General features: G+C 42.2%; 1 protein-coding gene across 1 annotated transcript; it reads right to left on the reverse strand.

Annotated features, from left to right (window-relative positions):
- Nucleotides 1-840: 840 nt before the first annotated feature.
- LOC117272179 (mannose-P-dolichol utilization defect 1 protein-like) lies at nt 841-11,537 on the reverse strand. Its single transcript, XM_033650944.2, has 7 exons — nt 11,261-11,537; nt 10,902-10,967; nt 6,230-6,362; nt 5,692-5,777; nt 2,927-3,042; nt 2,728-2,838; nt 841-1,197 (listed from the first exon to the last, which is right to left on the reverse strand). The coding sequence occupies exons 1-7, from the start codon at nt 11,349-11,351 to the stop codon at nt 1,078-1,080; spliced, it is 723 nt and encodes a 240-aa protein (XP_033506835.2). The 5' UTR covers nt 11,352-11,537; the 3' UTR covers nt 841-1,077.
- Nucleotides 11,538-13,074: the final 1,537 nt, after the last annotated feature.

Here is a 13,074-nt window from a genome sequence, read left to right on the forward strand (position 1 = left end):
TTGTGCAAAGTTTGGTGAGTTTACACCCATGGGAAGTATGATTTCCTCCATCTGCTCTCTAACAAGATCAGATGGAGAAAAGACCAGTTGACAGTGGATGTATGGATACAGCTATATGTGACAGTTCATAAACTGTGACACATGTAACATATTCATATAACCTATCAATAAAGCTGTGGGAGGTAGTAAACGGACAGTGTAGGTTTCAGTTTGCCCACGAATAAAGACTGTAGCTCCTCAAGCCTTATGAAGTGTGGGCTTTGAGTGTGATCGTGACCCACCAGTGAACAATTTGTAGCAATTTTTGAACCTTTTTATGTTTTTTACTTAGTGTAATTTTGTGGGATTAATATAATTTTTCAGGTTATGCATACCTTTTGATTTAAGACACCATAGTCTCAAGACTCAGCATATGAAACACATGATCCTCTTGATAATATATACAATATGAGCAGTATTATAGAAATAGCTGGATCATAATTTAATACAGCATTAACTCATAACCCTATAGTGCAGATTTCCCTGAAAACAAAAAAGATAGGCAGCACTTTGCTAAGATGTTTGCTTGGATAGTTCAAAAGCTCAAAGTATTAGTATGTACATTGAGCAGATTTGAAACCTGCAAGAACTGATTCTTTGGCCACTTGGGGGCAGCAACAGTCAGACTGTGTCAACAACACTCAGATTATAAAGTTTAAAACATTATAATGAAATTCTTGTGATAATGTGTGAAGACTTATTTGCCTTACTCTGAACCAGCTGCAACTGAAAATTTTAGTGAACCCAAATTTGGAACACCTAAGAACGGACTCTTTAATAATAATAACTGAGGAAACGTACTGCAGAAATACATTTTTTATTGTATAAAATGATTACATAGCATGACAATGAGAGTTCTCATGACTCCTTTTAAAGTAGATCTCAGTGTCGCACATGGGCGTCTTTATACAAAAGGACATTGTAAACATTTACAGCTACTTCTGTGCTGTATTTAAGTTCTTGAGTCACAAACATTTCCTGAATGACAGGAAGGGTTCACATCTGATATGAGTCTTAATTTGTCATTGTCCTCCACCCCTACTCACTCTTCTTCTTAGTGGTGGTGCTGCTCCTGCAACAGAGGACCTGGGCCAGAAGGACGCAGTTGAGACCGGCTGACAGTGTGTGTGACAGAGTGTCAAATGAGCTTCCTGTCTCCTACATGACAAAGTTTCAAGCAGTTAGTAAAGGCAACAATGACAGATTAGAGTAAGTGATGGGGATCATGACTCTTTTAGTGAGCCTTATCATTTAGCTCAGCTCAGAAATAATGTCTCTTCATTTAATAGCACTTTTGGCTCTTATAATTCAGCCAAATTAAGCCATGTTTTGACCTATGTCTAGTATGTGTGCACATATATGACTTAAATTTATCAATGTGATAATACTAAACCACAAAAGTTCCAGAATACCATAATTTTACTTTATGTTTGGTTTAAGAACCCTAAATAATGTAAAATAAATACATAAAACAATATTGGCACTGTACATTTCTGCAAACCACTTAAAGAGGCAACAGAGCGCATCTTTTCCTAAATATATCATTATGAAAATAATGTGGGTTGCACAGGGTAGTGTCCACAGTAAAATCAGACTATCAGCGTTTACATAGGTTATTTAGAGGCTTTGCAATCTTTGTAATGAGCTTCTGCCAACGGTGCCGAAAATTGATACCCCCCTCCCTTCCTTCTGTTCTCCTCTCACGGAGGCAGCTATCCACGGACATCGCCCAGCTAAGTTACGCCCAGCTAAGTGAACACTGGACTTTGTTTCCCATTCAATTTGAGCTCCAACCAGCCGCATGGTTTCCATACGGTAGCGTTTATTCTAGAATGGGGACTGTTGACATGTGCATATTGGTATAATTCCACTGTGTCTACTGTTGTTTGTACTGGTACTGTACATATTGGTATCATTTACTGTGAGTTGTTTGTACTGGTACTGTGCATTCTGCTATAATTATTTGCATTACTATTTGTTTTTTCTTCAGATAAATCTGATAATTGTTGCTCGGTCTCTTTACTCATTTATTTAGTAGAGTGTCCACACACCTTCTGATTCTGCATATACATAGAGGTATACTGGTGGCTTTACAGCCTACATTTGATTCATTATCTCTGATCCCATGGTCAATTTGGTCGTTGCAACAGTGCGATGCAACACCACTGACGCTAGGTGGCGCCAAGCTAAAAAAAACCCGAATCCTATCTGTTGCCTCTTTAAACACTATATTTGCATTTGTTATTATGTAGAGGATTTGTTATGTTTCAACATTGCTGTTGTTAACATGTTACATTTGGGTACAAACACCACTTGGTTATGGTTGGAAACGGTCATTTTTTTGGCTTACACACCCTGATTTGGGGGCACAATCCCCACTGGAAACACAGCAATGCCTCACTATAAAACAACTGCTTTACATGGCACTATCCCTGCTGGAAAAACAACAATGGGTCACTACAAAACACCCATGTTTGTTGCCTAAAAAGCTGCTAGAAACACAGCAATGACTCGCTAAATCACAACCAGTTTTGTCATTTGCTGGTCTCGAACAGTGGTCTGCAGCTTGGCAGGCGTCTCACCTTGGTGTCACACCATCCACTATCCCTTACCCCTCCCGATGACAAAGTCAGCTCATATACTACGTCACTTTAGAAACAGTGATAAGATATGTATGAAACTGCGTACCTGTAGAGACACAAAGTAAACTCCCAGCGATCCTGCCCACGACAGTAACACAGACAGAGTGGACAGTTGTCCTGTGTGGCCGTTTTTGTAGTTGGTTCCAGCCTGGAGACCCTGGAAACAACAAATCCAGCAAATGAATCCACTCTCTTCTGATAAGTCTGCACTGTGTATAAGACAAGATTAGCCACTGAGATTCTACCTTGCTTGCAATTAAAGCTGCCAGACTGGAGGCCTGCATCACTGAGGCAACTGCTGCAGCTGCGTAGGAGCCCAAAAGGAACATGACGGCCCCATAAGCCAAGAGGAACAGCGCTCCTGCCACATACACATAAAACAGTGTGATATAGGATGGGAGAGACTTACTGCACAAGGAAAAACACCTCATGAGAAAACAACTGTTATCAAGAATTTTCATGCTGATGCCATTTATTAATTCAATAGTTATGTAACAAAATTCATAACTGACTATTTAAAAAAGATGTAACTTTGCAAATGCAAACAGCTCTCCATCAGTGTGTAAGGTCTCCGTGAGAGGGATTTAATACCAGAGTCCACACAAGCTTTAAATTGGTCTGTTTGCAGACCTCTGAATTATCTGTGATGTGTTTTGGTTACTCAGATATGATTTGCTCCATACAGGATATTCTGGGCCTTTCAAAGGTACTTCTTGAACATTAAAAATACACAGAGGTGATTAATTATACTCAGACCTCAAAAGGCTGGTGTGCAAAAGTTGATGTCATAAATTTGCAATGTTAATTCTTATTTAATTACTACACAGTTTCTTCATTTGTGCTTTGTACGTCGGTTTATTTTGAACAAAACAGGTTGAAACCTATTTCAACACTTAAAGGAGCAGTGTGTAGGATTTAGTGGCACCCTGCAGTGAGGATTGCAGATTGCAACCAGCTGAATTTCCCTTTATGTGCCAGGTGTGAACTCCTGGTTAGGATTTCTTCAGCATTCATTGCTCAGGAGGTTTTTACCCCACAGAGGTCTCTTCCTCTCCATTACAAACGGACCTCGTGATTCAAACTGGTAAAAACACTGAAAAAAGCAGTTCCATGTTGCAAATCAGTGTTTCTCCGATGCTGTTCCACTTGTCGCAGACCAGCCATTAGCCCAGCACCTGCTAATGTGAGCTCACTTTTTCTCTGATAACTTAAGATCCAGACATTCAGGAGGTTTCTACTGGGAGCTGAATTATCCACAGAGGTCTCCTCCTCCGAAACAAACAAACCTGGTGATCTAAATTGTAAAATCACTGAAAACTAGTCCATACCCATTGAGTGCACAGTTGCCCACACACAGTTTCACATGGTGTGTGTTTGGGATACAGGTCATAGGAAATTGCAGATTAAATAGTCAACTGAACCCATTAAGAAGAGCAATGTATTCAAACAGAGCTTTGGTGAATTTGATGGTACGATTGCTTTATTGAAAGTACAGTAGTACCATTGCCAATAGAGGGCTAGTTAGTGGACTGAAACTGTACATTAGTAGTTGAGGTAGAAACATTCGGCTTACAGGGGGAGCCACAGTGATCGGTCGCATTTTAGCCATTTTGAAGCATTTTTCTGTTGTTATAGCGCCACCCAGTTGCCAATTAGAGTTAAATTTCTCCAGTCACCTTGAGGCGTCCTGTTCTACATATCTACCAAGTTTAGTAAAAATCCATATGGCGGTTAGGCCTAGATAAGAAATGAGCTCTCTAGCGCCCCCATTTTGTTTGATGGGGTCAATAATGGAGGGGTCCCCTCAGATTATGTGTGCTCATATGCCTACAAAGTTGCGTGGTGATGGGTGAAACCCTTGAGATGTTATACACCTTTATGTGATGAGCCACGCCCTCCGCAATATTCATTGCCTTATAGAAGCTCAGTTTTAGTAAGTTTTCCAACTTTTGCCAAGAGGGAACTTTAGATATTGGTCCCTAGATTATGTTCACCCAGTTTCATGCAGATCGCTCAAACTTCCTAGGAAGAGATCCATTTGAAGTGTTTTTCAAAAAATTCAAAATGGTGGAAAATCTATATAAGCGGAAGTTATGGGTTCTTGAGGCAAATGTGTTCCTCATGAGGAGAGGCATCTCTGTGCAAAGTTTCATGTCTCTACGACATACGGGGCATGAGATATGCCCATTCAAAGTTTGCAATTTCAATCGGTTGCTATAGCGCCCCCCTTTGGCCAATTGATGTAATATTGCTTCATTGACATCCTCCCATGACCCTCTACCACTGTGCCAAATTTCACATGGATTGACCAAGTCAGTGAGGAGAAAAACATGGAACACACACACAGAGTTTTCGTCATTATATAGTAAGATAGAAGTTTTACATAAGATATCTGTGTTTTTCCAATGCTGTTTGGCTTGTTGCGGAGGGGTGGCCGATTCAGACATGCAAAGACAAATAGCCCCATCTAGAGTTCTAGTAGAACATGAGCCAGTGTTGGTTTGTCTGTTCTGGGCTACTGTAGAAACACTGTGGTGCAACATGGTGGACTCCATGGACAAAGACCTGCTCCCTCTGTAGATATAAATGGCTCCTTTTTTGGTAACGAAAACACAAAAATTCTTACACACTAAAGAACACATACTTATCATATTCTATTCCTGCCAACATATCCCCTTAAATCCTACACACTGGACCTTTAATGCTTTCTAAATATAGTTACAGTACTGACATGCACCAGATGTTTTTTTGGCAGGTGAAGTGTTCACTTGAACACTGGTGCATTGTAACTGTTTTTAATGATTTACATCCTCAGTAGGAATGAAAGGGCTTGGTTCTGAGAGCCACAGAAAGGAGGAGGGATGTCAAAATCATTAGAGATAGATTAACACATTGATTCTTTGGGTCTCGCTAACAATAAGAAAAGTATAAAATAACGCCAGGATTATCCCTAAAGTATGTATATAACTTGGAATGTGACTCTGGAAAATGTGCAGGTATGTGTGCTGACCTTTGAAGGTTTCACCACGATAATGCAGGATGAGGAAGATGATAGCTGCGGTCTGGATCAACGTGATGAGCCTCTCACCCCAGGCACTGTGGAGCAGGAAAACATAGCAAAGCACACATCTATGATAACAGAAACATACACTGGGCTGCAAAACTGAAACATACTCTCTACTCAGAGAGACATAATTCTGTGCAGAGTATGCCCATCAATGACCCCACAGTTAAACTTGACAGAACTTGCTCTGAGGTGTGTGGGCTACATTTTTTAGACGTTGATTGAGTTGATGTCAACAGTGCACACCCAGGGGCTCGACCAAACAGCCAATGAGTCACACATTCCCTGGGAAAAAATGTACTGTAAGCTTGAACATGTTATTAGGAGCGGTATTGTTTCCAGCAACTTCTGTTGAGGACACTGGGGTGTCTAGAGTTCACACTGGTGTAAAAACAAGGCAGTCACTTTCTATGTCACACACCAAGAAGTGCTGGGAGGTTTGCAACATGATTAGGGAACTTATTTGTCATCATTCAATACGTACAAGGGTGGGAAGTTGTTGGCCACAGCGTACACAACAGGACATGAAAAGGCATAAAGCTGCAGGAGAGCGGAGGTCAGACTCAGGCCTTCTGCACTTCCTCTCCATAGTATCTTCAACAGCTGAGGGAGCTGTGCTGTAGGGAGGATTGAAGAAATACAAGTAATGTGTTTTGGTGGTTTTAAACAGATTAGCAATCAATATGTAGCCTGCACAATAAAGAGTTAAACAATGAGGAAACAAAACTTTTTAAAGGTCCCATTTTATACAAGGCCAGATTCCCATGTCTTTTTTATATAAAGCAGGTATAGGTGCTACATAAAAACTGTGTGAGTATCAAAATACAGAGAAATGCACACAGTCCATATTCAAAAACTGTCTTTAAACAAGTCGTCAGGACTTATGTGAAGTTGTGATGTCACAACTTTACTATATAGATTGTTTAAAACTTGATAAACACTCTACATGGATCCCTTTGTATTTCCTGTTGGACTGTTTTGCAGTGTAAGTGAATGACATCAGCTGACAGGAAGTAAGCATGGACCCAAGCTGTTTCCTAGCAATGCAATTCCAGTGAAACTGTCTACAGACTGAACCCCTGTGACGCTGTGCCAACTGCAACAGTCACTTCTGGGTTAGATGACTGGCAATTGTAGAGATATGTGAAATTGCCAAACTTGTTGATTTCTGCTGTCATTTTCAGGTGTAACTGTAACGTTCAAAGACATATACAGTACAGGCCAAAAGTTTGGACACACCTTCTCATTCAATGCGTTTTCTTTATTTTCATGACTATTTAGATTGTAGATTCTCACTGAAGGCATCAAAACTATGAATGAACACATGTGGAGTTATGTACTTAACAAAAAAAGGTGAAATAACTGAAAACATGTTTTATATTCTAGTTTCTTCAAAATAGCCACCCTTTGCTCTGATTACTGCTTTGCACACTCTTGGCATTCTCTCCATGAGCTTCAAGAGGTAGTCACCTGAAATGGTTTTCCAACAGTCTTGAAGGAGTTCCCAGAGGTGTTTAGCACTTGTTGGCCCCTTTGCCTTCACTCTGCGGTCCAGCTCACCCCAAACCATCTCGATTGGGTTCAGGTCCGGTGACTGTGGAGGCCAGGTCATCTGCCGCAGCACTCCATCACTCTCCTTCTTGGTCAAATAGCCCTTACGCAGCCTGGAGGTGTGTTTGGGGTCATTGTCCTGTTGAAAAATAAATGATCGTCCAACGAAACGCAAACCGGATGGGATGGCATGTCGCTGCAGGATGCTGTGGTAGCCATGCTGGTTCAGTGTGCCTTCAATTTTGAATAAATCCCCAACAGTGTCACCAGCAAAACACCCCCACACCATCACACCTCCTCCTCCATGCTTCACAGTGGGAACCAGGCATGTGGAATCCATCCGTTCACCTTTTCTGCGTCTCACAAAGACACGGCGGTTGGAACCAAAGATCTCAAATTTGGACTCATCAGACCAAAGCACAGATTTCCACTGGTCTAATGTCCATTCCTTGTGTTTCTTGGCCCAAACAAATCTCTTCTGCTTGTTGCCTCTCCTTAGCAGTGGTTTCCTAGCAGCTATTTGACCATGAAGGCCTGATTCGCGCAGTCTCCTCTTAACAGTTGTTCTAGAGATGGGTCTGCTGCTAGAACTCTGTGTGGCATTCATCTGGTCTCTGATCTGAGCTGCTGTTAACTTGCCATTTCTGAGGCTGGTGACTCGGATGAACTTATCCTCAGAAGCAGAGGTGACTCTTGGTCTTCCTTTCCTGGGTCGGTCCTCATGTGTGCCAGTTTCGTTGTAGCGCTTGATGGTTTTTGCGACTCCACTTGGGGACACATTTAAAGTTTTTGCAATTTTCCGGACTGACTGACCTTCATTTCTTAAAGTAATGATGGCCACTGGTTTTTCTTTAGTTAGCTGATTGGTTCTTGCCATAATATGAATTTTAACAGTTGTCCAATAGGGCTGTCGGCTGTGTATTAACCTGACTTCTGCACAACACAACTGATGGTCCCAACCCCATTGATAAAGCAAGAAATTCCACTAATTAACCCTGATAAGGCACACCTGTGAAGTGGAAACCATTTCAGGTGACTACCTCTTGAAGCTCATGGAGAGAATACCAAGAGTGTGCAAAGCAGTAATCAGAGCAAAGGGTGGCTATTTTGAAGAAACTAGAATATAAAACATGTTTTCAGTTATTTCACCTTTTTTTGTTAAGTACATAACTCCACATGTGTTCATTCATAGTTTTGATGCCTTCAGTGAGAATCTACAATGTAAATAGTCATGAAAATAAAGAAAACGCATTGAATGAGAAGGTGTGTCCAAACTTTTGGCCTGTACTGTAGTTAAACATGTTGGTATGACCTGTGTGACGTGTCTGCTGTGTTTATTTTATCTACCTTGTTGCTTTGCTATAATCGTTGATAAACCAAATCTAAAAGCATGGAAACTTAACAATGTACTGCTGTGGAGAGGACTGCAGAAAAATATATTTTAGCCACCTATTAATCTGTGTAAGTGTACGATTTATTTGAATATTTGCTCTGCATCTGTCGAACAACAAGGTAAGGCAGATAATATTCTAAATATAGCGTACACTTAAACTAATATATCATTTTTAGTGGGCCTTTTTTTAGGTGGCTATAAACTAGCTAACTGAGGCAACAGTTTGCTTTAATGTACACGACGTGCAGGTTTTCTGCCCGCAAGTTATTGTAAAAAACATTGTGATTCAGTTTATGAAGACAGGAAGTGCCGCTACAGTGCCATTCTGGTCATGTCCCCGCATGCAACAGATGTAAAGCCTAGTTCACATTACACGATTTTCACAGTGATTTTGACGTCGCAGAGGATCTTGAGAGCCACCTTGGGTTGGAGGTGAGTCAGCAGATAGTCTGCCACGACGTAGTCTCGCCACCAGACAATCAGAGATCACTGGCCTCTGATAGTCTGGGGACACTCCTTTCTAAAGTGTGTTTAACACACTGGAGAAAACGACCGGCAACAAAGCAACGCCTCTTGTATTTTTTAAAAGGACACGCCCCCCCGGAAATGTGCGCTCCCCCTTTTCTCGTCCGCAAGGAAACAAACACACAGAGAGTTTGAAAATGGATGCCGAGAGATTTAACTCCGTTTTATCAAACGTGTGCTCAGTCCACAAGATTGTGGAAATGAAGGACTTACAGTGACTTTGTTTAAATTTTTTAACGCAGTCGGACTATGTTTACGAGCACAAGAGTTCAGCGAGCCACCAAAGGACCGCCCTGCAGATTTACTATTGGTTCTGCAGCGTAGGGAGTTTTTTAAAACTCTGAAATTGTATCCGCCCATCTAAACACAAAATCAGGGAGAAAGACGTCAGTCTTTAGTTAAGCAAAGCGTCTATAGACTGACTTGTGAGTCTAGCCACGACGAGTCCTCGTGTGAACAAGCTTACGAGCAAGTCGCCCCCTCGTCTGGGACTGGGACTGGATATCTGGCATGCTAGAAAACTGGAGAAGTGTGACACGACTGACAAAGAGCACCAGCCAATGAGAGGCGGGATACGTCCCACATCAGCACGCAGGAGGACGGAAGAAATGTGAGGAGGACAAGCTGCTGGGTTGCCAGGTCCGCTTATTAGCTGCGACTTTGGGCTTGTTTCTAAAGTGGAGTTGCTTATGTGGGCTTGCTCTCTAAATATCACCTTCCTCTATATATATCTGTCTAATAACTTATTTAAACGCATGATAGTCGCTTCTGTTGGGCTTGTTTCCATAGCCCTGGTTGCTTGTTTCTCTCCCAAGATCTGGCAACATTGACAAGCTGGCAAGCAACAACAACAATGGCGGCGTCCACAGGATCACGGGGAGCACGTTGTGTTTGTACCCAGGATAATAAAGAATATCCATGCCTTTACGATGTGTCGTCTCCAAGTTAAAAAAGTTTGGTGACGTCACCGCATTACCTGGGGCTCTGTCGGCGAGGGCTCAGTGGAGAAATCTTGTGGTGTGCACACACAGGTTCTAACACAGTTGGCGAGACTCCCGCTGACAGAAACGCACGTCGCCAGGTATGAACGCTCAAAAGATTACGATAGTCTCCGCGATGCAAAATCAGGGTGAATATCGCGTAATGTGAAATAGGCTTAAAAGACCCGGAAACACTGGCCAATCAGAGCAGACTGGGCTTTTTCAGGAGAGGGGCTTAAAGAGACAGGCGATAAAACAGAGCATTCCAGACAGAGGGTGAACACAGGTATATTCAGGCAGACGGTATGGGGAAAATAAAGTGTTTTTTAAACATTTAAGCATGTAAACATGTTGTGGTAGAAAACCAAAATACAAATATGAACCTGAAAATAAGCACAATATGGGACCTTTAATATCCATATAAAACTGCATTGTCTTCTTCAGTGTATGTTGGCATTAGTCCCACTGAAATGTCTGTACTTCTACATAGGCAGTTTTGTGACATCATCTCAAGGCCTGATGTCATGGTTATCTACACTGGTACAACAGTGAGTGTTACAGCAGTTTACCAGAGCTCTTGAAGCTTGTCAAGGGAATCTGAATCCTAATGTGATCAATTTGATCATTGTGTTGTACTGAGATCCAATCAGCTGTTTGTCACGTGATTAAATCAGATTCACCAGGTTTATGCAGAGGAGAAGTCTTACCCAGGAAAGTGTCCAGTATGATCCAAAATCCAGCAATTCTGTTCAGTATAAACTTTAGGCAAGGCGCTGCGACAGAGGAGACACACATTAAAACAAGCAGATAGAGCAGATGTTCCACGCTGCCGGCTGATAACACAGTGAGGGGACATTTGCGTATTTAAAACATGATTTTGTGAACAGAAAGATGTAACATATAATATCATAGTTCTAGGTTACAAAATAAAAAAGTTAACAACGTTGAGCAATACGTGGGAGAAGCAACACAACGCCCCCTCCTCCTCCTCCTCCACATCTGGAAGGATCTACCGCAACATTTGACGCGCTAACTTCACCAGAAACGTCACCACGACGGGCCTCACCGTTAAACTGGAAGCTGACGAAAATCCTCTCGTAACATTTCTCTGGCATTAAATAGGTAACCAGGAAGTCTTTGACGGGAGACGTGGCCATGGTGGGTCAGCTGCAGCCGGAGTGCTCCTCAGTAACAGGGGGAGTGGTTCAAAGGTGGCCCGATACTTGCAGCCGGAGAGGACACAGAGCCCGGACACTGTTATCTCTGAGGGTCACCGTGGATACATGTGGGCCGGAAGTCCACGGTTTCATCACAGAAGGAGACAACCTAGCCTCTTGAGTTCTGTTAATAAAAAACAAAACTATTTCGCTGTTTTTTTAACATCTTCCATAACACCCACAGCCTCCACATCTGGAGAGATTTCCCAACTATTTTGACACCCAAACTTCTCAATAGTTCTACTGTTCTCTCACCATGCGTTAAGTTGATTACTAACATTTTTATCTGGCATTGAGTAAGTAAACAGGGACTCTTTATAGGAGAAAGAGAGAAATATACACACACACACACACACAGAGGTCGAGGTTTCCATGTTGTCATGAGCTTTTATCTTGACAAGTGTGGAGACAAGTTAAATAAAAAGTTATTTTAGTCCTTGATCACCTCTAAATGTAATATCTGAATTCAGAAGAGATGTGTTAAAATATTTAGACACTTACAGTGAGTTAAATGAGGCATAGGCCTGCAGTATACAGCATACAGATTAACAGTAGGGGAGACTAGGGATGGTTGGAACAGTTTTGATGTCTCTCTGTTTACCTTGGTGCTCTTTTAAGTCAGTGTGTTCAAAATGTAATACTTACTATAGTTACATGTGTCTGCTATTAAATGGTGAAGCTGCTGAATGCATGGTTAATAAGGTACAGGTCTACAGTCTGCAGATTTTTCTTCCTACTCAAATAAAGCTGGATTAAAACTACTTCAACAGCTGCAATTTCCACAAAAGCAAGACTTTAAGTACATGTTACCAAGCACATGTAAGTCTTATTAATTACACCTCCCACACCAGTTCACCTCTACTGGTGGGTCTTCACTGAAAACAGGAAGGATTTGAGCAGAAATGAGAGGTTGTACAGCAGTTATCACTCTGACAACATGTGTACTGGAAAACACTCCCGTTGTACTGCTGTTACTCTGTACACATTGGTGCTTGTATCCATCATCTGTGACATAGTGTTGCTCTTTCCTGGATGGGACGTCAGGTATGCCAGAGATGGACACATCACTGAGGAGGTGACTGAAGCCCTTTTTAGACAGGAATTGTGCAAATTTGCAGGAAAGCCCAATCAGTCTTTTTTCAGCATTGGCAGTATAAAAACAAAATCAGGGAGTGCATCAAAATGCCGCCTACCTACTTTTGTTTATACAGAATGTGCCTTTTTCGGGGCAATGGGGGGGGCGTGAGCAAGTAACAAAACGTGTAGCTCAGCGTGTGATGTAAACAGTGACGTGGGAGGGAAGCCGCGGCTGGTCAGTCCTTCGGCGATTCTCTCGTAAGTCGGCCTGTTCTTCACCGTCCCCGTCATCTGACGGTTAATGGCCTCTTTGTTTGCGAGGACAAGGAGGGCGCGCAATTCCTTGTCTCCCCAGTTGCTCATCTTTACAGTGTCTGTCAGGTTTGTGTTTCCCTCTTGCTACTAGCTGCTCGCTAATTCCTGCTATCAGCTGTTTCCTGTTTATCCACCGCCAGTGGGTCGCACGTGCGGCGTCATCAACAGCCCCTCCTGTTGCGGAAGGGCGCCTTGTTCTCTTTAAACCAAAAAGCCTCCGCCAATATGTCTACCCTACGAGGTGGAAAATTGGGCACCTCAGATCAACTCG

The sequence above is a fragment of the Epinephelus lanceolatus genome, chromosome 11, assembly GCF_041903045.1.
Source record: "Epinephelus lanceolatus isolate andai-2023 chromosome 11, ASM4190304v1, whole genome shotgun sequence".
In the NCBI taxonomy this organism is placed as follows: Eukaryota; Metazoa; Chordata; class Actinopteri; order Perciformes; family Serranidae; genus Epinephelus; species Epinephelus lanceolatus.

What these genes read in the sequence shown, in the direction of transcription:
- LOC117272179 (XM_033650944.2), bottom strand. Translation starts at nt 11,351, where the DNA reads ATGGCCACGTCTCCCGTCAAAGACTTCCTGGTTACCTATTTAATGCCA. An exon ending in CATACTGGACACTTTCCTGG is followed by an intron (nt 6,363 to 10,901) that starts GTAAGACTTCTC and finishes TCCTCCCTACAG; the next exon opens with CACAGCTCCCTCAGCTGTTG. An exon ending in TCGTGGTGAAACCTTCAAAG is followed by an intron (nt 3,043 to 5,691) that starts GTCAGCACACAT and finishes TGTATGTGGCAG; the next exon opens with GAGCGCTGTTCCTCTTGGCT.